The 25,375-nt window shown below is 35.6% G+C and overlaps 1 protein-coding gene across 5 annotated transcripts in view; it reads left to right on the top strand.

Annotated features, from left to right (window-relative positions):
• The window catches only part of LOC115217226 (presenilin-1), a 35,551-nt gene that overhangs the window by 6,123 nt on the left and 4,053 nt on the right, over nt 1-25,375 (top strand). For 2 of the 5 annotated variants that reach the window (XM_029786867.2, XM_036507432.1), the window contains exons 2-9: nt 14,072-14,279; nt 14,776-14,999; nt 16,336-16,477; nt 18,193-18,260; nt 20,395-20,615; nt 21,835-21,933; nt 22,842-22,946; nt 24,926-25,144. In XM_029786867.2, the coding sequence (XP_029642727.1) occupies nt 14,103-14,279; nt 14,776-14,999; nt 16,336-16,477; nt 18,193-18,260; nt 20,395-20,615; nt 21,835-21,933; nt 22,842-22,946; nt 24,926-25,144 (1,255 nt within the window). In that variant the 5' untranslated portion in view covers nt 14,072-14,102. Of the gene's footprint in view, nt 1-2,810; nt 2,978-10,952; nt 11,147-14,071; nt 14,280-14,775; nt 15,000-16,335; nt 16,478-18,192; nt 18,261-20,394; nt 20,616-21,834; nt 21,934-22,841; nt 22,947-24,925; nt 25,145-25,375 lie in introns of those variants that run through there. The other 3 variants (XM_029786868.2, XM_036507431.1, XM_029786866.2) reach the window with 3 other exon arrangements.

Genomic DNA, 25,375 nt, shown 5'->3' with positions numbered 1-25,375 from the left:
TGGGAGAAGGGGACCCAGAAAGATATGACAAAACAGTGAAGGCTGATCTCAAGATGCTAAGTCTCATGGGGATGACAGAGGACCAAGATATTTGACAGTTTGCTCTGCTTGAGAAAACCCATCCAACACAGCAAATATGATGTTCTAAAAACATTTTGTCTATGTCTGTACAGGCTGGACCCTATTTCTCTCAGTCAAGCATTCTCACACTGTATCTTCCTTGATACATATTACATCCCCCAATTCCTTATATTCCCTGTTTCTGCCTTCCTCTCTGCTTCCAATCATCTTTCTTATTATTATCTCTTCCCACATTATTTTCACTGACTACCTTGTTTCTTACTTCCATTTATCCCCCCCTCTCTTCTGGCATGCATCATCTTCAAACCTCTTATATCTGCTATCATTCTCAGTGCTCTCTCATATCTACTACCATGTCCACTCACTATAGCCACCCTTATGTACCTTTACATCTCTCTCTTCCCACTGCTCCTACTTACTTAGCCACTTCTGTCTCTCTTTACAGCTCCATATTGATAGGTCTCATCAAGATGCACCTCCACTCCCGTTCATCACTCATTATATTCACCTCTACCCTCATCTCTAACCATCTGTTACCCTCCTCTTACACCCTAATAATCTGCACCTTTCATTCCTCTTTCCTGATCCACTGTCTGTATCCTCTCTTGTTTCTTCAGAGTTAATTGTGACACACTCACTATCATCTTATCTTCTTCTCCACCTGTATATAATGTGGAGTAGCTGTGTATCTTCTTTATTTCAAGACATATATGCTTGTCCCTTTATCATACTTCAACCTCCTAAAATACATGGCATAAAGCCACTCTCCCCCTCTTAAATGCTTCCCCCACTTAGTTGAGGGGGACTTTTTTCTTTTCTTGATCTTTTCCTGTTTTGCAAGTTACCTGCTAATCTTACTAGTACCAGTGGCATGAAAAAACACCCAGTACAAATGTAAAGTGGTCAATGTTAGGAAGGGTATCCAGTCATAGAAACCATACCAAAGCTGACATATATCTTTATATATATAAAACTGAGAATGTGTGTCTGTCTGTGTGTTTCCCTAAAACTTGAGAACTACACAACCAATTTCATTCAAATTTTACACATGCCTTACTTAGGGTCCGGGGAGTGTCATTGGCAAAAAAGTTTTTAACTTTTTGCCTAGGGCGAGCCCACAGCAATATCATATCTTCTCCACTACGATTCCCTAAAACTTGAGAACTACACAACCAATTCCATTCAAATTTTACACATGCCTTACTTAGGGTTCATGTAGTTTCATGGGCAAAAAAATGTTCAACTTCTTGCCTAGAGCGAGCCCATAGCAATATCATATCTTCTTCACTATTTTAGTATTACGTGTTAAAAGTGAAACAAAAATGTTTCTCTATTTTATGTCAGATACTTTCACTTTAACAATAAAAATAATAATAACAATTGAATTATTATATGTAGTAAGTAATAATTGTTCAAAAATCTCTTTTCAAAGTGAGTGATAGAGAGAAAGGTAGGGGTGTGAATCACTGTGATAAGTGTACAACAGGGATACATGATAGGGAGATGAGCGATAGTAGTACTCAGTATTCTGAGATGTATATTCAAGACGATATGGCTAAGAAGAGAGGGCAATGATAGAAGACACTATGATCCAGGAAACAGAATGATATCAGAACCAAGATGTACGGGAGAAAAGGAGCTCTTGTATGATGACAAACAAAATGAGACTTGTGTGCATGAATGTTAATATTCCATGCATGTTACTGCATGAATGAAGCAGTAGTGATGTTTACATTCCTTGTGGGCATTAAGACATGCTGCTCTCTTTTCAGGGGTTGATGAAATAAGTACCAGTTGAGTACTGGGATCGATGTAATCGTCTCGCTCCCTCCCCTAAAATTTCAGGCCTTGTACCTACAGTTGATAGAATTGACAGGTTGCTCTGTACTTTTGAAGACCATGCGTGGCACCTTGGGCAAGTGTCTTCTACCATAGCCTCGGGCCGACCAAAGCCTTGTGAGTGGATTTGGTAGACGGAAACTGAAAGAAGCCCGTCGTATATATGTATATATATATATATATATATATATATATGCGTGTGTGTTTGTCCCCCTAGCATTGCTTGACAACCGATGTTGGTGTGTTTATGTCCCCGTTACTTAGTGGTTCGGCAAAAGAGACCGATAGAATAAGTACTAAGCTTACAAAAGATTAAAGTCCCGGGGTCGAGTTGCTCGATTAAAGGCGGTGCTCCAGCATGGTCGCAGTCAAATGACTGAAACAAGTAAAAGAGTAAAGAGAGTACTTGGAAAATAGGTAAGGATTGTTGATAGGAAGAGCGTCTTGCTATGAAATCCTACCTCAAATAGCATTTTCTCTAACCCATGCTAGCATGAAGGAATGGAAAACTCTCTCTCACTCTCACACACCCACAAGAGAGAGAGGGAGGGAGAGAGCAGCATACCTCAACTAACATCGGTAGTTGGTTCGAATATATGCGACTTAATTCGAAAACGACATGACTTGAAAAATCATTCAAAAAAATTTAGTAGTTCATACGTTTCAATAAATGGTTTGTACGTATATTCACGTGTAATTTTCTACTTCCGTATTAGTTTTTCTTCTTGAATTTTTATGCGCTTACTGAGACCAACGTAAAGTCGGATAAATCGAAGGGGTAAGTCGAAAAAGACGTAACCCAAAATGACGTGAGTTGAAGCAATTCTTTAATTTAAGCGCACTGTAGGTTATCTCCACTTGGCTCTACCCCCACCCCTTGTTATAAAACTTCCCGGACTTTGTTTCAAACTTTTTTTTGTTTGTTTTCGAGGTTGGATTTTAATAATCACAACCATCTTACCATTACAGTTTTGATATCATTATGGTATTTGGATCGTTTTAAAACTTACACACACATCTATACTATCCTATTGACCTTCTTTTAAACAAACATGAGGTAAGACCAGAAAGTTTTCTCCATAAACGTTCAACTGGGAGGAAGTTTGTTTTCGTTTGTTTGTTTAAGTTTTTGTCATTTTGTCACGACTTTTATTTTTATGGGTTTTATATTTTAAAAGTTGACAGTCAGTAATGAATTTATGTATTCGGTGGTCGTTGTTTAGTAAACTTCTGATCCAGCTGTGACAAACCTGTCTTTTCGTTAATCGTGGACTATAATGTCTAATATATTCCGCTTTATTTAAGACGATTGGGTGTGATTTTGGAGAGATATGGCTACGTTTTCTAGCAGGTTGAGCAATCTAATTGCAGAAGTAATTTGTGGCAGATTTGGCTGCTATTTCTAGCAGATTTGGATGACCGTGTTAGCTCGTTAAGCCTTTAAAACTTTTCAAGAATAATTTACTCAGCAAGTTTCGGATGAGGACGGCCACATCAGTCGGATTTTCTCCGTTTTGACGGGGATTTTCCCATTTTTTCCAGCATGGCCTTGAAAATGAAGGTTATCTTTTTATTAAAAGATTTTGGAAAATTTATGATTTTTTTTTGGCCACGTTTTTGGCACTACGGACTTAAAACCATGGGCAGCCTTCATTAAAAGTATTAGCTATGCCATTGATTCTTTGGCGGGGGGTTTGGAGTAACTGTCTCCCGAAGACTCGTACCCAATGGTGAAGGAAAAGGATATTCCCCCACCCGTATATTTTAGTATTTCAGTAATGGTTCTGAAATAAAATTTATTCTAAAAATTTCCAATTTAAAAAATATTTTTTGCCCTCACTTCGGCATGAGCTTCGATGGACATCATTTCAAAACTTTTGGGTCGATATAATCAACTATATCCCATCTGCCACACACACAAAATCAGCCTTGTTAATAGAAATCAGTGTTGTATCCTCGATTCTTATAAAAACAAAATAAGGAAAAAGTCTTTGTGCTTTGTCGAAAATAATTACCGCTTAAAGCTCACTGTAAAGTCAATGTAGCTAATAACATCCGTTCTCGTATAATTGCTGTCTAATTTGTTTCTTTGTGAAGTATACTTTGTTGTTAACTTGACTGCCTCCTAAATATCTAATGTATCCCCATTGTTTTATTTATCCTTGATCGATATCATGCACTATATTATCCACTGTGTCTTTCTTTTTGTTAAGATGCTAGGGTTGAATTTGAGGAAGATTTGGTTGCTATTTCTAGCTGCTCAAACGAGTGCGTAGAGGGTAAAAAACTTGTGCCGAGTAGCAGTAGTAGTTTAGTCATGTGAATGTTTTGTTTCATTGGTATTCTAAAGTTTGCTGCTAGTAGCGAAAGAATGCCGTTTTATTTTCTCTTTGTATCCACTTTTGATATACTGGATACTGGATGGTTTCCGTGTTGAAGCTTCTAGGAGCTTGTTCACAGGTCCTTTTCCACTAGTACAATTAATTTATCATGTGTGGTACAACACTTCGATATAGCTTCTTGTTCAAATTCAAATAGTAAAATGAATCACTTCTGTTTATTTGTTGTATCCTCCTTTTGTCGTCTTTCTTTTCCATACTATTTTTTTTTTTACTATTTAGTTTTCATTCCGTTTAATTTCTCATTTCTATTTTCTTTATTTTCAATCCTTTCTCTTTTTGTTGTTTTTCTTTTATTTCTCCCTCACCTCTTCTTCATTAAGTCCCTTACAAAATAGATACATTCATGAAAATATCGAATAAGGTATAAATTATTTTAATATCTATATATAAAAAAAAAACAACCTGTTTCCAGTATTCACTATTATAAAACCGCAAACTACATTTAAATTCATACATAAATATGATGTATTTTTTTTTAATGAGCATTCAGTGGAAACATTCCACTGACACTTGTTAACATAATTCGCATGCAGAATATTTTCTGCTTGACTGCCACTTTTCAATTTTTTAAATTTCTGTTCCAATTGATTTCATATGTGGCATATTGGTGTAGTTTTGTAAGGTAATCATTGACATGAAATTAATTTTCGCCATAAATCAATATATAAAGAGTTGATTACTTTTAAAATTTGCTAAGTTTGGGTAATTCTAGCCAATCGAAAGTCACAGACATGTAAGGGCATGTTTCCATAGTAACAAACCAAACTGTTATCAAGTTGCTTACTTACACGGTCATTTTTCGCTTATTAAATGACTGTCGTGAGATGTGCTAAAAGTAATAACTAAATAGGCCTTAAATCACGCACCAAAATATTTTTGGAAGGTGGGGGCGGTTTGCATAATTGTATGAATTCTCATGTGTAGAATACAAATTCGCAAAAATTATCAGAACATTCCAATGAATTAAAAAGTTATGAGGTGTTATATAACGTGCATAAAGTAGAATTCTGCCAATATTTCATTTGCTTATAGTTGACAACACGAGCTGTCATGCACAAAACAACAGCTTCCTAACACTTTTTTTTCTGACCGGGTAAAAATGATCAAACTTTAAACCTCTAACTTTTTTCAAAATATTTTCTGGAAAAAATGAATTAGTCTCTGAGATTCAGCATGGAAAATTACATCAATACACCAAATTTTAAAATTTCCATTGGTACAGCCAAACACCAAAGATCAGCATTATTCTGTATGTGGCTAGGCCAGATCTTTGGAGTACAATTACTATGCAACAAGGAAACGTCTACATAGTTTCTGTTTAACCAATTTATTTAGAAGGCATAGGTTTACTTGAAGTTTGTAGCAAGCTTTTTTTCTAATATAAGTATGTTTATATGCATACAAACACAAGCACATTTTTACATACATATGTATGAAACATACATAAGAATATTTACATAATATCATCCTCGTCGTTAAATTTTTGTTATAGGCGCAGGAGTGGCTGTGTGGTAAGTAGCTTGCTTACCAACCACATGGTTCTGGGTTCAGTCCTACTGCGTGGTACCTTGGGCAAGTGTCTTCTGCTATAGCCTTGGGCCGACCAAAGCCTTGTGAGTGGATTTGGTAGACGGAAACTGAAAAGAAGCCCATCGTTTATATGTATATGTATATATATGCATGTGTGTGTTTGTGTGTCTGTGTTTGTCCCCCTAGCATTGCTTGACAACCGATGCTGGTGTGTTTATGTCCCCATTACTTAGCAGTTCGGCAAAAGAGACCGATAGAATAAGTACTGGGCTTACAAAAGAATAAGTCCCGGGGTTGAGTTGCTCGATTAAAGGCGGTGCTCCAGCATGGCCGCAGTCAAATGACTGAAACAAGTAAAAGAGTAAAGAGAATATAATAAATTGATAAATAAAATAAAACATAAGTCGTGTCTCGCCTTGACCTTCGAAACGTGGAGTAGATGAAGCAAAGGCGACTGAAGAAGGGGAATTTTCCTTGTATTGTATATCCTGTACTCTATTTTTTCGTTGTTTAAGAAAAATGTCCATTTCCTTGGTTTTGTGTTTATGTTTTCGTTTCTCATTGTGTTCGACGTTTTTTTGGTGTCCTGTATCCATATATGCATGTATATATACATGTAGAGGTAGGTACGTACATATATGTATGTATATATGCATATGTTTTATTTTATTTATTAATTTATTATATGACGGAATGCACGCATCCATTTCTAAGTAAGATTGTTCTTAATATATATATATATATATATATACATACACACACACACACACACACACACAATTCTCTTTTTGTACAGTTTTGAAATAACACTGTCCAACAAAAAGAGCTGATTAATTTTTTGCACTATTTTTTTTACTTTAACACGATTTAAACCTCTGTCCTTGCGTGAAACTCTACATAACATGATTAAGCAACAATTTAGTGAAGTAAAATAGAATCCAATCTATTTTTTCCCATATTGTGATCCCTCACTCTCTAGTGTGGGCAGGACCTATGCACTGTACATACCTCTGGATGTGTGTAATGGCTCCATCAGATGGCATGCAGTGGCAGTTGTTAGCATTGGGTCTAATACGAAAGACATGTCACAAGTTTTATTCTCCGCTATATTTTTTATTTGCGATCGTGATAGTGATAACCTACTCCAAAATGCCGGCTGATACATCTAAGAAAAATAAGAGCATCAATTTCTTTGGAGACCAGGATCAATATTTTGGATCGTCTTCCTAAGGGTGAACGTGTGCTCTTCTTTGCTATCACGTCTCACAAATGAACCTTTTTTGGACCAAATAATGACTGATGACAAGAAATGGGTTCTCTATAAAAATGTCAAGTGCTGAAGACAGTGGGTAGGGAGAAGAGAAACACCAGCACCCCAGGCTAAAGAAGGTCTTCACCCACATAAGTTTTTTCTTATTTGTTTGGTGGGATATGAAAGGTTTAGTCCACTTTGAACTTTTAAACCCAAACCAAATGATAACAGGTGATCTACTGCAAGCAGCTTAAGTCAGCACTTGAAGAAAAATGACCATCTTTGGTTTCAAGATGAAAGGTGCTCTTTTGTCAGGATAATGCTTGATCACATACAGCGAGGATGACATACCAAAGGCTGGAGCTTTGTTAGGCTTCACAACAGGCTAAAAGTTACAAGGAAATGCTTCTACCATTCTGTCTAGTTTGCAGTTTTGTATTCAGTTGAAAAATCCATTCACTGATAGCTACTTGTTCAAAATTCAATACATACAGCTCACAATCAGAACTAAGATTTAGGGGCACTACTTTAGCAAGCAGTCTACCATAGCATCCATAGTTTACACTTTGGGTTAGGTTAGGGCTTGACTGCACACTGAAGTGACACCAATCTTGGTCTATGATATGGTTCACATTGGTCTAGGAAGTGGTTCTCACCTAGAGTCTATATAAGTCTTTTTGGATATAATTTTGCAAAAATTGAGTACTTGTTTTTCCAGAAGAATACTAACTACTGAAATGTGAATTGCCCTTTTGCTAGATTGCAGTCAGTGTAGAGGTGTGTGCTTCCTGAGCTTTGCTTCACGGTCACAACAATAGCAGTGAAGATTTGAACATATAAACTTGTCTACAGTAGACCAGTAATTTAATCTCACAAACACTGTAATTGACATCCACTGTTATACCACTCAGCAGGCTGCTAGTTTGGGGTGGAACAGGATTTGAGAGGTTGTTAGCTTCCTTATATGCATTTGAGAGTAAGCCACCTATGTATACTGTGACCATGTCATGTTGTTTGTTTCTAATATAACTAATCACTTGTCACAATATAATAGAAATTAACTATGACAGACAATAATGAATTTAGCATCCATCCTCATTAGCTTATTGTATATTCTGTCCATAAATTTGATTTATGGAGAGCTTTCCCAGATTAAGTATCTACCAAATTTTGCTTACAAGGCTTTGCTTGAAGTAAGACAATGGTAGAAGATACCTACCCAAAGTACTGAGAAGTGTGATCAGTGTGGTTGCAAAGTGAATTACATACCTAACAGTGATGATTCTCAACATTATAGAAATAGTAGTGAAATCTCTTTCTAACTGCTCCCCATTCTCCTAAAAATCGACATATTGAATAATGTAGACAAGAATATATTCTATATGTGAAGAAAATAAATGTAATAGTCATGGCTGGAATGCCTTTGAACATAATTGATGGGCAGATGAATTAAGCAAGAATCACTACTGTATTTATCATTTTATTTTTTAAATCATTTCTCAAGCTTTTTCGATTGAAATCCTATCCCATTCTCCCTTCAAAAATATTTTTAGTATTTCATTAGTATTTGGTAGTGAATTGGTCTTAATGCCTTGTGGTGTGTTATTTAGTTATGTTTTGTCTTGGATTTAATTCCTGCTGATGCCAGCTTTGGTTTTCATTCTTCTGCCAGCAATAAAATAAGTACTGAAAAAATACTGGAATCAATTTGACTACACTCTGACTCATGTGTAGCATTGTGCCTATACTTTGCTGTTCTTACTTATGTCCCTTTATGCTTTAAGTTGAATTCCTATCTGGGTCAACTTTACCTTTAATTTTTTAGGGGCTGATAAAATACTGAACTGAAATTGAAGATAATTTAATCAACAAATCCGTTACTCTACCTCCATATTTGTGAACTTGTGCTCTTGTTAGAAATCATTATTCTCATTGAAATTTAATTTATATTTGTTTGATGTAATAGTACAAATATGGAGCATATCTCATACATAATATGAAATGGAAAACTTATATCACCTGAGTTTATCTAAGCAATTAATAGACCAAAACTTCCTCTAAGAATATTTAAGCTCTAAAAAAAAAAAAAAAAAGCAAGGGAGATTATACCAATAAGATCAGTTGACTGAAATTTTTGTACAGTATGGTCAGTTTAGATTGGAGTGGATCTGTTCTTTGAAGCCAGCGGGTGAGAGCAATGGACATTTTTGCCTTATTTTTGCTCTGTAAAATACACACCTCAGTGAAGTGTGTTATTCTTAGTTGGCTTTAGCTGTAGAGAGAATGAGATAACACTAATGGTTAACATGCAGTTTACCGTCATAAAAAAGGAAACTAAATTGTCCTAAAAATAATGGAAGGAAATTGTGATGGAAGCTGGAAGTGGCGAGTGGCATTCCAATGCATAGAAAGTACATATATTTAATATAACATGAAAACTGTACATATATTTTATTTAGGATGGAAACATTTTCACTTATGGAAAAACATATCTGTCATTGATGCACGAAGCGAGATTCGTGAATATTTTACCACGATCTCCCAAATTTGTGTTGCTACACATGCTCAGGGAGACATGTAAGTAAATCATCGCTAGTCCCACATTGTCACCTAAGTTTCTTGGCGAGCATCCATCGCCCTTTGCTTGTCTGTTTTCATTTGGATCAGCAAAATCGAGTGAAATGCTTGAAGTTAACATATATACAGGCGTGTCATAATGTGGGAGTTCTGTTTGTCCTTTTTTTAATGAAATTCTGTATATCACAGTCGTCTTTTATGGTTTCTATCGCAATTTATTTTCATTTTTAGGACAATTTACTTTCACTTTTTTACGACGGAAAACAATTTGTAACCGACGCTAATTATGAAAATAAACAAAATGGCCGAGAGAAAATAATTCAAGGGAGCACTCTGTATACTAAATACAAATGCAGCAGAGTGTTTCATACATAATAATTTGTTATATAGTGAGCTGATAGAACTTTAATCAAGTAAGATTAGCCAAGCAATTATTAATTGATAAAAATGTTGAACAGTTAATCTGTTTTTTTCTCTCCTCTTTTCTATTCAGCATTTTCATTTTCAGACATGTTCATCTTAAAATATATCCATCTTCAGATGAATTGACATGCCATTATTTATTTATCCATTTTAAGCGTCCATATGAAGCTGGAAAGCCTCTGGAGACCCAAAAAAAAAAAAAAAGAAGCCGAAAAAACGTATCTGACATCACTTGTATATAAGAAACTGATGATAAATAAAGAGGGGAAAAAGCAAAGACCAGTTAGATGTAAAATCTTTTTGTAGCCTCCATAATTTGGAAGGTCTTATTTATGGTTAATAGATTTAAGCTGAATTGACTGACAACTATATTTGGATAAAGAGTTAATACAATGTATATGTGCATACTTTAAAATGTAATCTTAGGTGGTAGTAAGAGTGTTAGACAATTTGACACTTCCATACATAAAACAATAATACAAGCTGCGTTCTCTTTCCTCCCCTTCTCTCTTTGGGGGAAAAGACAAAAAGAGAAAGATAAGCAAACATTGACGGCTATAATATAATTCAATATATTGAATGAATTGGGAGGAGGTATTTAAACCAGTGTACTTAAACCAGTCATTGAGTATGTTTTTTTTTAATTTAATTGGCCCAGCATCAGGTTGTTAGATTTCTCTACATTGGTGTTTCATTAATCTTATTTTGGCCGTAGCTGTTCACTTTATTTAACTGCTTCTATCAAGTTTGTTATTTCAACCTCTGTAATACACCCCACTCGCTACAGCTGCTGCTGTTGCTGTTACCGTTACATTCGCTACTCTTTCTGTCTTTGATGTTTATTATAGACACGGCTCAGCCAGACGGTGTATTTTTGAAAAATACTGATTGGACTGCCCTGAAAATTTCTCCAGTTGTTCCTTTCACAAGGAAGTAGTATATCTGTTCAAAATGCCACCACTTGCATGCGTGTGTGTAATCAATAGTTAAAAAAACAACTTATATTTGTTTAACTAATGGAAGATATACCATTGAATCCAATGTAAGTTCATTCCTATTACTCAAAATCAAAAGACACGTTTTTTAATGTTTTCCCGGCAAACTTCCTCTAAACTTTATTATTGGTAGAACTAGTAAAGGGACAGACTACATGACAATACTATTTAGTTTTGTTTACCCTATATTCTGAGTTCAAACCCCACCAAAGTCTACTTTGCCTCCTGTCCTTCAAGGAATGATTAAATAAGTACCAGTCAAACATGAAAACTGATTTAATATTTCTGTAAAGCAGCCAAGATATGAATAGAATTATAACAGACGACTGAAACTGTTTTCTTTATAAATATTATGGATTTATTGCTAGATTTAGAAATTACGATTTATAAAAGGAAGGGCATTGCCCATTGCCCTTTTACAGCACTTCCAGAACTGGTGGAGAAATGGAGGAACATCTTGATGATCCTCAGATCAAAGACTTAGGTCAGAATGTTTTTAACAGAGTGGATTCTGCTAAGGTGCTCAAGGGCTACGTGGTGGTGTTGAACAGGCACAATAACAATAAACTCCTTTATATTTATTCTTAAATCTTATTTGTTGTTGTCTAGTTCAGATACCTTGCATGTCTTCAACTGTTGTTGTTGACTATCCTGTCACGACATCTTTGACGAAGGAAATCCGAAATCTGTTTGAGGTTGACTTGTAAATCTAAACAAAACCATGTTTTGGCCTGATTTCAGAGCCACACTACAACACTTCATAAGTTTCGTTGGATGGGAGTGCATCTTTGCAGTTTTGGCATGTTTCTTGTATAGTTGATGGCAAGCCATAGTGCCTGTATATTAAATATATGTACATATAATTTTTTTAGGGTATTTTAAAATTATTATTTTGTGTTTGGTTGGTCGTACGTTTGAAATTTTGTGCGAAAGAATGCATTATTAATACAACCTCAACACTAGCTGTTGTTCAGCTCCAAGTTTGATCTGATTCAGCAGACCTATGACCAAAGACATTCTAACCATGACTAGTTTGTCTTTTCTTTCCAGAACAATGTCTTTCCTTTTTTTTAAAAAAAATAGTAGGGTGTTATTTGAAGAGTGTTTGGTTGCTATTTCTAACAACTATTAGAGGGTCCTTTGTTGGTTTATCTTTTATCTTTAACTTGTTTCAGTCATTTGAGTGCGGCTATGCTGGGACACCACCTTGAAGGATTTTTTTAGCCGAACAAATCAACCCAAGGATTATTTTAAAGCCTTGTACTTATTCTATCGGTCTCTTTTGCTGCATCGTTATGTTGCGGGGATGTAAACACACCAACACCGGTTGTCAAGCGGTGGTGGGGGACAAACACACACTAAGACACACACATGTATATACATGTATACTATGGGTTTCTTTCAGTTTCTGCTTACCAAATATACTCAAAAGGTTTTCTTCTTATCACACAGCCATACCTGCGCCTGTAAACGTTCTTTCTTTAGATTGACAGGTGTAATGTTTGGTGCTGGTAGGGTGGATAAAGTGATGGTGTCTCTATTTAAATTGTTTCAAGTTAGTGGAACGGGTAATCATATACAGGTGAGTGGGGAGGCTTATTGTAGAGGAATGACATTTTAGAGAAGAATAAAGAGTAGGCTAGTGTGACTTACAAGGTAAAAAAAAAATGATCTGTAACCTATGAGGATGTTGAAGCATCACAAGACTTCACCTATGTGTAATGCATCTAAGGCAAATAAGAGTTGAAATCTCTGTTTCATGCCAAGCTATTTATGTGTGTGTGTATTTTTACTGGTTTTATTCATGCTAGAGTAGTTTCTCAGGGAGAGAGAGAGAGAGAGAGTGTGTGTTTAGTCATCGTAGGGCACTATTTTCAAGGATTTTTTTTTTGTGGAATAAGAAAGTCAAAGTTGACCAAGGCTTTAAAGGGACATGACAAAATACCACAGTATTTTTGTTCTGCTTCTTGAAAAAAAGCTTCTGTCATGTCCCTTCTGCTTCCTACAAGTATACATGCACTTGTACACACAAACACCCACATGACTGGCTTCCCCACAATTTCTGTTTTTGCAGGTATATTTATATATATACAAGTTTACAAAGTGCTGGTCAACTACAATGTGTGTGTGTGCTCCCACTGCTTATTTTAGTGAACCGTGCCCCTCCATAGCACTTACAATTATATAGTTTAAACCAGTAATTCTCAATGTGGGGTATATACCCCACTGCTGGGAGCCTTGGGAAATTGTGGTGGGGCATAGGATAAAAAAATTTTTTTTTTCTTTTTTAGTGGGACATGGCATTGTGAAAATCTTTTTTTCCACAGCAAACACACTACACCTATAATCAGTCGAGCCAATCCCTCCAGTCAAGCATACTGTGTGAAAACTGTTTGCTACAGTATAGCAGTGTTCTAATGCCCTAGTGTGGATATTTAAGGAAAGTATATAATTATGAAATATTATAAAGTTGTTTTTTAACCAGCAGTGGGGCATATATTTTTCTGGAAAGTTATAGTGGGGCCTGGGGGAAAATAGGTTGGAAAACACTGGTCAAGGCCATCATGAACTGCATTTTGACTTACTGTGGTACAGTACCTTACAGTTATAGTATTGGTTAAAGGAGATCCTTTTTGTTTGCTTCAGTTCAATGAAGTTGAACTCTTTGGTCTGTAACAAGTCCACATTGGAAGCCTCAACATGGTTGCTCAGCTTGCTAGAAATAGCAGCCAAATATCACTTAAATCAAATCACACCCTGTTGTTTTCAAAGACAAAAATTAGTAAGTACATTGGACAGAATAATTTTAGATACCCCTATTATTAGAGGGAATTATGATGCTTGGAATGTTCTTAATCATTAGGGCTGATCAGGGACTAAATAGCAAAAAAAATTATAATGGTACCATTAATATATAAAGAATGAAGTTCCATAATTGATTCATTTTGGAATTTAAACCATTTCTATTGCAGTTTGCCCAAACCAACAAACCGAAACTTATGTATGAATCAGAGTTCCAGTGACGACGAACCTACCGAACGTACTAGTTTGCTTTCATCACCAGCCAGTTCAGGCAGCCCACCTCGAAATCATCCCAACATGGAGACATATATTGATGCTGAACGCACTGAACGTATGAATCGACGGGGTCAGCGACCCGACATACGGGGAATATATGATGTAACTATCCTTTGTCAAATATCTTTGTCTTTAGCTTCGTTAGCAACCTCTCTTTATCTCTCTTCCCTTTCTCCTCTGAATCTCTCACTTTCTTATTTCCCCTCTATTAATTTCATTTACTTCTCCATCATCCTTCCCTTTCTCTCTTCTATAAACTCCCCCTTTCCTTCTATTTTTATCTCAACTCTTTTTCATTCAAATTCTCTACTTAATGTTTGTATACTTTTTTATTCAGTGTTCTGTATATTTTGAGTATATGTGTACATACATGTATAAGTTCACATGTGAATCAGTAATACATGCATATATATGTGTACATTTGAATGTATATATAAATGTGTATATATTTGAATGTATATATATATATGCATGTATGTATGCACGTGAGTGTGTATGTATTGTTTTGTATGTCTACACATGATTGTTTGTATAAATCTGTGACTGTACATATGTATATGACTTTAATAACCTGCTCTTTGTTGCCATTGTTTTTCAGAATGATCGAGAAGCTGAGGTTGACCCCTCAGAATCTGAAGTTAGCATTCCTCCAACAGTGGCCCGTAGGAAAGGGTACAGCTCTGGCACTGAGGAAGAAGAAGAGACCCTACTGTATGGTGCCAAACATGTCATCATGTTGTTTGTTCCTGTCACATTGTGTATGATTGTGGTTGTAGCAACAATCAGCTCTGTCACATACTACACTCAGCCAGGTGGATACTTGTAAGGGAACATCAGATCAGTTTGAATTTCCTCTCTCTCTTTCTCTCTCTCTTTCCTTATTCTAGCTACAATGATTTCACAGCACTCTCACTGTTAATTAGGTTGCCTAGGTAACAAAAATTGTCAACTACTTCTTGGAAACCACTTTGGCATTTGGAAGAACATTTTCTCAGAGCACTTAGTACTTATTGCCCCTGTGCACCTGCTGCATGTGAAGTGTACTTTTTCTGTTAGCCTTCCTGTCATCCAATTATACCTCTGATATGCCCAATACTTACACTGGAATTTCTACATACTCCTATTCTATATCTAGAGCACAACCATTTCCATGATTGTAGCAGGGTCCTGTCTTTGTCCTACTTACTAAAATTTTTAGTTTTGCTAAGTTTGCTTTAGAGTCCTTCAGTTCCAAGGTTTGTTCATATCTGGAGTTTTTTTCCAGTTCTACAGAGTCAGTTGTAAGAGCTAGGTCATTGACATAGAAGAGTCCTCACAAACAGCTGGTCTGAAACTCCTCTGTCATGGCTTGGTGGACTATAATAAATAAGAGGAGACAAAGGATAGATCTCTACTTGTAAGGTAAATTCATTGTTGAACTCTTTAACTCTCCACCTTGTTCTCTGCACCTCTGTACATAGCTGTCATAACCCCCACAAACAATTTATCTAAATCTAACTCCTGTAGTGACCACCAGATCACAGAGCAAGAGAATCTGTTAAAGACCATCCTATAGGGGCTTACTCCTTGATAAGTACTTTCCCACTGTTGTTTCGCTTAGGAATATGGCATTGGTGATACCTTTCCTAGCAGAAAGACAAAATGTATTTCATTCAAGATAACCATGTTCGTAATTAATTTTGCAATAGCTATTTCTGTAACTTACTACTTTTTGTAAAGCCTGGTACTTATTCTTTGGGTCTCTTTTGCCAAACGTCTGAATTACAGGGCTTTAAAGACAAAAACCACTTTTTAAGCGGTGGTGGGGGACAAACACAGACACAAATAGACAAACACACACCATACATACATATATGATAGGCTTCTTTCAGTTTCAATCTATCAAATCCACTCACAATGCTTTGGTTGGCCTGAGGCTATGGTAGAAGTGGTACTGAACCCAGAACTATGTGGTTAGGAAGCAAAATTCTTACCACATATATGAATAAGTTCTACTAAATGAATGGTACATTTGCTTTAGTTATGTTCTCCCTCCTTCAATATGTATGCACATATTGTAATAGCTGTAGTTAACTTACAACTCTTTAGCAAAATCTTTGTTTCTCCCATTCATCAAAGGATTTGCTATCATTCTTGAATGAATTTCATGTTTTCACAGGATCTACACTCCATTTCACGAAGAAACAGATGATTCTGGAACAAAAGTTTGGCAGTCCTTTGCCAATGCCTTCATTCTTCTGGGAGTCATAGCTGTTATGACTGTTGTGCTGCTGTTGTTATATAAATACAGGTGTTATAAGGTAAGTATTTGAATCATATTGATTGATTGCTTTGGTAGTCATCTGGATATTACTTCATTTGCTAATAATTAACTAGTGTATTTCCCTACACACATTACAAAAGTGCACAGGCTAGTTGTCAGGGTGTTCACCTCATGCTCATGGGTTCAATTCCTGGATGGGGCAATGCACTACCATTGAGTTAAGTACTTCGTTTTGTGTTGCTTCAATCACGTCAGCTGAAAATGAGTACTAGCTAGATGCTGGTATAACTCTCTCTCTCACATCCTGGATATGCTGCTGAATGACGGGTGAAGAGACTGGAAGAGTGTCTATATCAAGTCATGACTTCATAGGCATAGAAAAACAATTAGCAAAAGCATGGTTCATATCTTACTTGCTCATGGGTGACAGCTGTACATACAGTGCATCAGTTATGCTTTTTCTTGTTGTATGCCATCTTGGTTAATATGTCCCTCCACTATAATACTCTACATTATTTAATCAATGCTCTCTTCCAGCCTGTTGGTTAATCTTTTGTCCCTGTCACACTGTATAATCTTCTACTCTGTTCCTATCACACACAGTCTGCCTCCAATCTGACAATGTCACTGTTAATCTGTCTCTCATCTTACAACATCTCAGTTAATTTGTCTCCCAACTTACCATGCTGCTCTTAATCTTTCTCCCATCATACAATATCACTGTTAATCTATCTCCCATCTTACAACATTACTATTAATCTACTTCCTATCTTACAACATCACTGTTAATCTGCCTCCCATCTTACAACACTGTCAATCTGTCTCTCATCACAGTGTACTGTTACTGATTTAACTTCCCTCTAATAGTATATTACTTTGTTTCTGGTTTTTCACTGAATATCTCACAATATTTTAGTTATTCTTCCTCTTACTGCACTGTATAGCAGTTAATCTGCTGCTATTGCATCAATTGATGCAATACCCAAATCTTTGAGGTCTCAGCCTGTTAGAAATAAGTGCTAAATTCCCCCAGATCATATCCTAACATCTTATTGACCCTGAAAGAATGAAAGGCAAAGTTGATCTTGACTGCATTCAAACTCAGAACATAAAGCCAGAAGAAATGCTGCCAAGCATTCGGTCTAGTGTGGTAACACTCTGCCAGCTCATCACCTTTATAATGACGACGACGATGATGATAGACTTACCCATCAAAGAAGATGTATGAGCATTCAGCTTTTGCTGAACGATCTACACAAATGATTTGTTTATAGTGATCAAATGTTCATGCTGCACATTAGCTCACTTTCTCCATCAACTCGACATTGTCTGAACAGGTACACTGTGTACCACATATCAAGTGTTGAAGTGATTGCAGAGCAATGTAAGATGAAGTGTTTTGCTCAAGAACACCACTTGATCTAGGAATTGAAATCATGAGTGCAACACACTAACCACTAAACCATGTGCTCTCAATAATAATAATAATAATGATAATTTCTCAGTTAAGCACAAGGTTACAAATTTTAATGGTTGTGGAAAGTCAGTGTATTGATGCAATGTACTACTGCTACTATTTATTTTACTGATTGAAGACATAATTTTTATTATTTCATTTAGAAGGGACTGTGAAAAAAATAAAATCTGTTTCTCAAGTACAGATTTAAGATTATTTGTTTTATTGATTCTTATCTGTCAAAAATTCTGATATTTGTTTTCCTTTTCCATTTCCTTTTTTTCACCATCTTGTAGGTCATACATGGCTGGCTTATTGTATCCTCTCTCTTGCTGCTCTTTATGTTTTCCTACATGTACTTAGGGTAAGTGTTGCACATTGCCAATCTCCTAACACTGACACTAACCAATTTATTTGTCTGTTTCTATTGTTGACAAAATTTCAACAAATTGAGGTTCACTAACAATAGTAATTGATTTTTATTCATTTTAACTTCAACTGAGGAATAACGTTCCTGATTCTTCCCTCCCTTTATTGGTTGGAGTTAGCAACACTCGTATCACCAGACTTGTTCTAATTAAACCAAATCTTAAATACTTGTTACTAATGCCAATAACCATGCAAGCAAATGAAGAAATGCTTCATCCTCTAGAAACAGCAGCCAAATCCCTCTTAAATTACGCTTGTTTTCCTTTTTACAAAGAAAGGACATATTGAGTAACGTAGTTTGAGAAATTGTCTGCACAGATTGGATGATTGTGGCAGGAATGTCTACTTGATCAGGGCTGATCTGAGGTAACTCAACCACTAATTAATTATGCCTGCGAGTTAACCCACTTTTGGTCAGACCTAGAGGGATATAGTTTTAAAGACTTTAACAAAGCGCCTTATGGGAGTTGTAAAGAATGATATTATAAAGAAGTCTTCTCAATACAAACTGGTCTGACGTTTTTCCTATTCACAACATGAATCATCATATTTTATTTCTGTAGTTTTTCCATGGTAAGGAATTTAATGCAGACCCACTTATTGGACTCAAACCACTCACCTATCACTTCCCAGGCGATTATATTGCTAAATATATTACAATGTGTATGCTGCTATATCTGCAAAAATGGTTTATTTCTGTTTTTTAACTGTTTTACTTTGTCCTCATATGTGGACCTATTGCACTTTTGCATTTTAAATCACTGTTTATTATGGCTAATATTATCTATGTTACAATTGTAGCAGTTAATTCATAATGAATTGATATTTATAATGGTGTAACATATTTGAAAGTGATGCTCTAGCAAGGCCACTGACCAATGGTTGAAATCAGTAAAATAAATATATAAAAATTTTACTTTATATCAATTTGATGCTCTGAAATACAAAAATACCTGTTGATAATATATATATATATATATATATATATATTATATATATATATATATATATAAAATGAACTTATTATATACAGTGCTCAGGTGCACTACAACTCAATGAAAAGAAAGTAACCGAAACTGCATGAACAGAACAAAGAAATATGCACAGGAAGTGAACAGTGAATAAGTCTATAAAAAAAAAAGAAGTCATATGAATGTAATTTTTAAGCAACATTTCTTTAATTTATGTAGAAATTAAAAAGAAAACTGGGAACTATTATTATTTCTATTTAACAGATGGAAAACTGGATAGATTATTTCACACTTACGTTTTTGATTGCGAATAGCAATTGATGAAATTTATCTGAATTTCACTAGCTGAAATTTTGGATACTGTGTAACAAAATTAATTTTTTTTTTTTCTTTGGTTAGTAAGTGTTATTTCCTATTTGTTTCTATTTAGAAATCAAAGGAAATGGCTGCTATTCCCTTCAAACTTTGCTTTTGTGACCTGGACATCAGTGTTTTGTAACTGACCTATTTTCCATTACATTTTATACAGATTCAGTGCTGAGTTGCTGAAGCAGAAATATCATTATAGCAAATATTCTGCTCAATACCTCAGATTTGCTTGATCTTAATCACTTGAGCATGTCCCTTAGTGGCTGACAGTATGTACATCTTTGATCATGAGCAGCAGTAGTGTGGGAGCATCATAGCCATGTATTGAGAGGGATTCTTTGGGGTTTGGATAAATGTAACAAAAGCAAAGTTTGAAGGAAATATTAGCCATTTTTCATATTTTCTAGAGGTAAGCAAATAGGAAATTTTATTCAAGGATAAAAATCGTGTTACACAGTGTTATCTATTTCTGTCCTTTTAGTTCCATAGCTTCTGGGTTGTAAAGGTTACTATTATTCGTAATTATTCACTGTTCATTACATTACACTGAGTACCTACTGGTGGTATTACTTAATGGATATTGCTTTATTTAATTACTTTATATTGTTACTTTAATATGTTTTGTGTATTCTAAGATAATTTGCTGACTTTTGATCATAGACTGTCAGGAGATAGTTGTGGTAGTGCACAGTTACTGCATGTAAAACGGTTTCTTTTTCTATTTGGTAGGGAAGTATTAAAGGCTTACAATGCCCCCATGGACTACATCACAGTGGCTATTTTAATGTGGAACTTTGGGGTCATTGGAATGATTTGCATTCACTGGAAGGGCCCATTGTTATTGCAGCAAGCCTACCTCCTGATGATTAGTGCTTTGATGGCACTTATTTTTATTAAATACTTACCTGATTGGACTACTTGGTCAGTGCTTGGAATTATGGTTTTCTGGGGTAAGTATAAATCACTTGTTAGTCTTGATTGTTGACAATAGTTAGTGAACCTTCAAAAATTTACCTTATATGTAATACATTGCTTATCTTTGCAAGTATTTCCTTTTAGTGATATCTATGTTTCCTTCTCTCGTCTGCTCTCTGTGTCTGTGTTTGTAATTGTGTGAGATGCTAGGGTAACAACTTAGTAACACATTATTACAGACAATGGTTGTATTTGTTTGAGCTGGAATACTATATTCTAATGAGGACACAACGATAATAGAAGCTATGTAATGCCTACACTATAAAGGTGATACTGTATACCTGTAACGAGAAGTCTTGAAGCAACTGTAGAAACTATGGTCTAGGGGTCAGAAGTATACTGTTGTATGACCATGAAGGCAGAGGATATGTAGTAACTGGAGTGGAATTAACTTAATGTATGGTCTGTTTTATTGCTCAGTCTCATTTAAAAGATGAATTGAGTTCGAGCAGATTAAGAAAAACAAGATTGGTGTGTGCTTGATTTGTCCTAATCATCTATAAGTTTCTCCTAAACTGGGAGTTCTGGATAAGTGGATGAGAAGTAGTATTACTATGTTTAAATATGATGGCAAACTGGTCAACAGTATAAGATATTTAACTATCAACTCAAAGTGTTGTATCCATATCTCATGCATTTATTGCATCATTGGACAAGGTGCAATTCTTCAGTTTTCATATTATCTAACTGTTGGAAATGCAACACATTTCTAGGTAAAATATCTACAATAATGAAGCCACTATTTAAAGAGAGATTTGTTTCAGAAATATGAGTTAAGCATCAGCTCCATTAATTGATTGTTCATCATTATCATCACCATCATTTATTCCCTCTATTCTGGTGTAAGACAAGACTGCAATGTTAACAGGTTGCCACACATCCTGTTAATATTCTGAAATATCATCACTTCCCATATACCTCTACAATAAATGCCATTCACTGTTTGCAGACATCACTTTTTTATCCAGCACTCATCCATGAAACAGTTAAAGTTTAAATGGAATTCATAGACAAAAGAGATGCTTCCACTGTCATGGTTTTAGAGTGGAAAGAGTTGAGCAAAGTGTTCACTAGGAATTTAAAAAGTAAAGCATAATGGGGAGGAAAAGCAAGTATATTGAGCTAAGGTGGAGATATCATTACATGTTGATGTTTTTTATATCTATTTTGAAAGATGGTTAATATTTTTTTCAGATTTAATTGCTGTACTTTGTCCTAAAGGTCCTCTACGTGTCTTAGTAGAGACAGCTCAGCACAGAAACGAAGATATTTTCCCAGCTTTGATATATTCCTGTAAGTGTGTTTCAAGTGTTTCTCTGTGTGTGTTCATTGTTTGATACTGGATCACCACCTCTAATGCCCCCTTTGTTGTGCCAGGACACCTGCTTCTGTCTCTTTGTCACACTCTAACTTTCATCCTCTGACACAAATACCCTACTCCTCTCATAATTCCTTGTCTTGTGTGTTACTTGGTTACCTGGTGCCACATTAAAAGCATCCAGTTCACACTAACATGGTTGGCATCATGGAGGGCATCCAGCTGCAAAAATCTTGCCAAAGCTAACTTCACCTGTGTTAATGCCACGTAAAAAGCACTGAGTCCACTCTGCAGAGTGGTTGGTGTTAGGAAGAGCATCCAGATAGAGTATTCTAGGGTAGATTTTCTACCTGGCCAGCTCCATCAACTGTCCTACCCATGTATGCATGAAAGATGGACATTAAATGATGATGAGGATATATATATATATATCTCACTGTATTGTCCAGACTATCAGATGTTGCTATACACTGCTACTCACAGTGTTTGTTGTAGGTTTTGAATGATGCCACCCTGCTGGATAACTGGGCTGGCTAACATTCCCCCTGAATAGAACACCAGTCTGTCGCATTTGAGTGGACTGGAACAATATGGAATGAAGCGTTTTGCTCAAAAACACAATGTACTGCTAGTCTGGGAATTGAACCCACGATCTTGTGATTGTGAGTACAACTGATCCACAGTAATGTATCTTATATAAAAGTTACAGATAAACTCTTTCCTAAGTTGAATTTATTTAAAATTATTACACAAATGTTGGTGCCCCAGCATGGCCACAGCTCAAGAGCTGAAACTGGAAAACATAAACATAATCAATATGTAAGGAATATAGTCACAAAAAACCTGAACTGTGTTTCTTCTAATGAATCTTTCACTATTTCAGCCACAATGGTATGGCAGATTGTTACCATGGCAGATGAGTCACCTAAAAGAGATTCTGGTGCAAACAGTACTTCAACACTAGCTACAGATGTCCATTCTTCACCAGGTAATTTCTCTATTCTGTTTCCCTGCAGTTTCTTTTTCTGCTGTTTTCTTCCTTTCAATATTTCTATATGCATACAAATAATGATAATAATAACAATAAGCCTTTCTTGTATAGGCACAAGGACTGAAATTTTGTGGGAGAGGCAAATTTGACCTCAGCATTTTTGTCTTGGTGTGATAACAATTCTACTAGCTTGCTGCTTTTAATAATACTAATAATAATAACAATGATAATAATGAATACTTCTTTTTAATTTTGGCGCAAGGCCAAAAACTTGAGAGGAGGAGGAAAAAAGGCAAATTTGAAACACAGAATTAGAAATATTGCTAAGCATTTTTGTCTGGTGTGCTAACAATTCTATTAGCTTGCTGCTTCTAATAATAATAATAATAATAATAATGATAATAATAATAATAAAAATAAATAAATGAATGAATACTTCTTTTTAATTTTGGCACAAGGCTAAAAATTTGAGGAGAGTAGGAATAAAGGCAAATTTGACCTCAGCAAAATTTGAAACACAGAATTAGTGTTGGATAGAAATACTGCTGAGCATTTTTGACCGGTGTGATAACAATTTTACTAGCTTGCTGCTTTTAATAATAATAATAATAATAACAGCAACAATGATAATAATTAATTCTTTTATTGGCCACAAGGGCTGACAAAAATCAATTATCACATAAAGGGACAAAACAGGACGAAAGGTTACAAAGGGTTTTGTCCGTTTGTAAAATCGAGTAAAAAACAGTTTAAACAACAAAAGAGTATAACAATAATGAATACTTCTTTTTAATTTTGGCAAAGGAGAGGAGGAAATAATTACATTGATCCAGTATTCAACTGGTACTATTTTGTTAATCCTATATAATGAAAAGTAAATTTGATTTTGGCGGCATTGAACTCAGAACATAGATTAACTGGCAAATATCTGCCCATTATGTGTCTAATATATAATTGTGGTACGGTGGTGAGCTGGCAGAAACATTAGCATGCTGGGCGAAATGCTTAGTGGTATTTCGTCTGCCATTACATTCTGAGTTCAATATTCTGCTGAGGTTGACTTTGCTTTTCATCTTTTTGTGGTCGATAAATTAAGTACCAGTTGCGCACTGTGGTTGATCTAATCGACTGCCCCCCCCCCTCTCCAAAAATTTTGGGCCTTGTGCCTAGAATAGAAAAGAATATATAATTGTGGTGTTGTATCAAAGTAGGGAATTATCCAGGAGCTTTAAGCCAGAAAAATGACTGAGACAGTGTAACAACTGAATAAATAAATGAAATACTGTATTAATTCTGTGTTTACTCTGCTTTCAACTCATTCAGAGTTTAACTTGTCTTTTACTTCTAAAGAATTTTAAAAAATCAGCACCCTGCCAATAAATCTACTGAAGTGATTTGCACTCTTCTCTTATAGCAATCATGGACAACCTGCAACCCAAGGGAGTTTCTGAATGGCATGCTAAACAAAAAAAATCAGCTTTTCTTTTTTTTTTTGTAGTGTGACTTGCCTGAGGATGATCCATATCTCATGTGGCACGTGTCTTGATAAAGGTTGCCCATGCTTGCTTTATATAGTTGACACCTAGTACCACTGTAAAAAATTATTTTTATATCAGAGCTCAAAATGCCTTGAGGTGTATTTGGAGTTCAAGCCTTACCATCATCAACTTTACATCTCATCTTTCTAGAGGCAGTAAATAAAGAACCTACCAAACAGAGGGATCAGTTGTTCCCTTTCTCAAAAAAAACCTGTATAATTTTGTGACTATTTTAGAAGTTGTTACTTAGTTAAGGTTTAATTAATGGCATAGGAGATAAATTGATTCAGTTTTGGGGATCCAGATAACATCATTTTTTTATACTTTTTGAGATATTGTTGGCTTAATATATCTTATTCAGCACTATGCACAGACATACATCTCTCTCTCTCTCTCACACACTCACACTCCTAATAATGATTCTGTTTACATTGTTAGCTACAAATGCTACATCTAACCCAGAAGCAGGAACTAATATCTACCGTAATGATGTTGATGCTCACAACTTAACCAACAGTATTGATTCCCAAACAGCACGCCGAGCTATTGATGCCCTTGGCGAAATGGAGAATGATCCAAATTCAGAAGCTAATAATCGCCCTCCTGCTGATAGAAACCGACGTTCCCAAGGCTCTGGAGAAGAAGAGGAAGAAGAAAGTAAGTGCTTTTTTTTTGTGTGTGTAAGTATGCGTATATGTATGCAAGCGTGTTTGCTTTTTTGCTACTGAACTTAGATGAACTTTTAAATAGGCCTTATCAGGCCGATGATGAATTTGTTGGCTTGATTCTCTGAATGCCCACAAAAGACTATATGGCAGTAACTCCTTGAAAGACATGAAAGTGCTGTAAAAAAGCTAAATGGTGGTAAGTTGCCTAGGATGAATGATC

Source organism: Octopus sinensis, linkage group LG11 (assembly GCF_006345805.1).
Source record: "Octopus sinensis linkage group LG11, ASM634580v1, whole genome shotgun sequence".
Taxonomy (NCBI): domain Eukaryota; kingdom Metazoa; phylum Mollusca; class Cephalopoda; order Octopoda; family Octopodidae; genus Octopus; species Octopus sinensis.
This window is presented reverse-complemented; position numbering and strand designations above follow the sequence as displayed.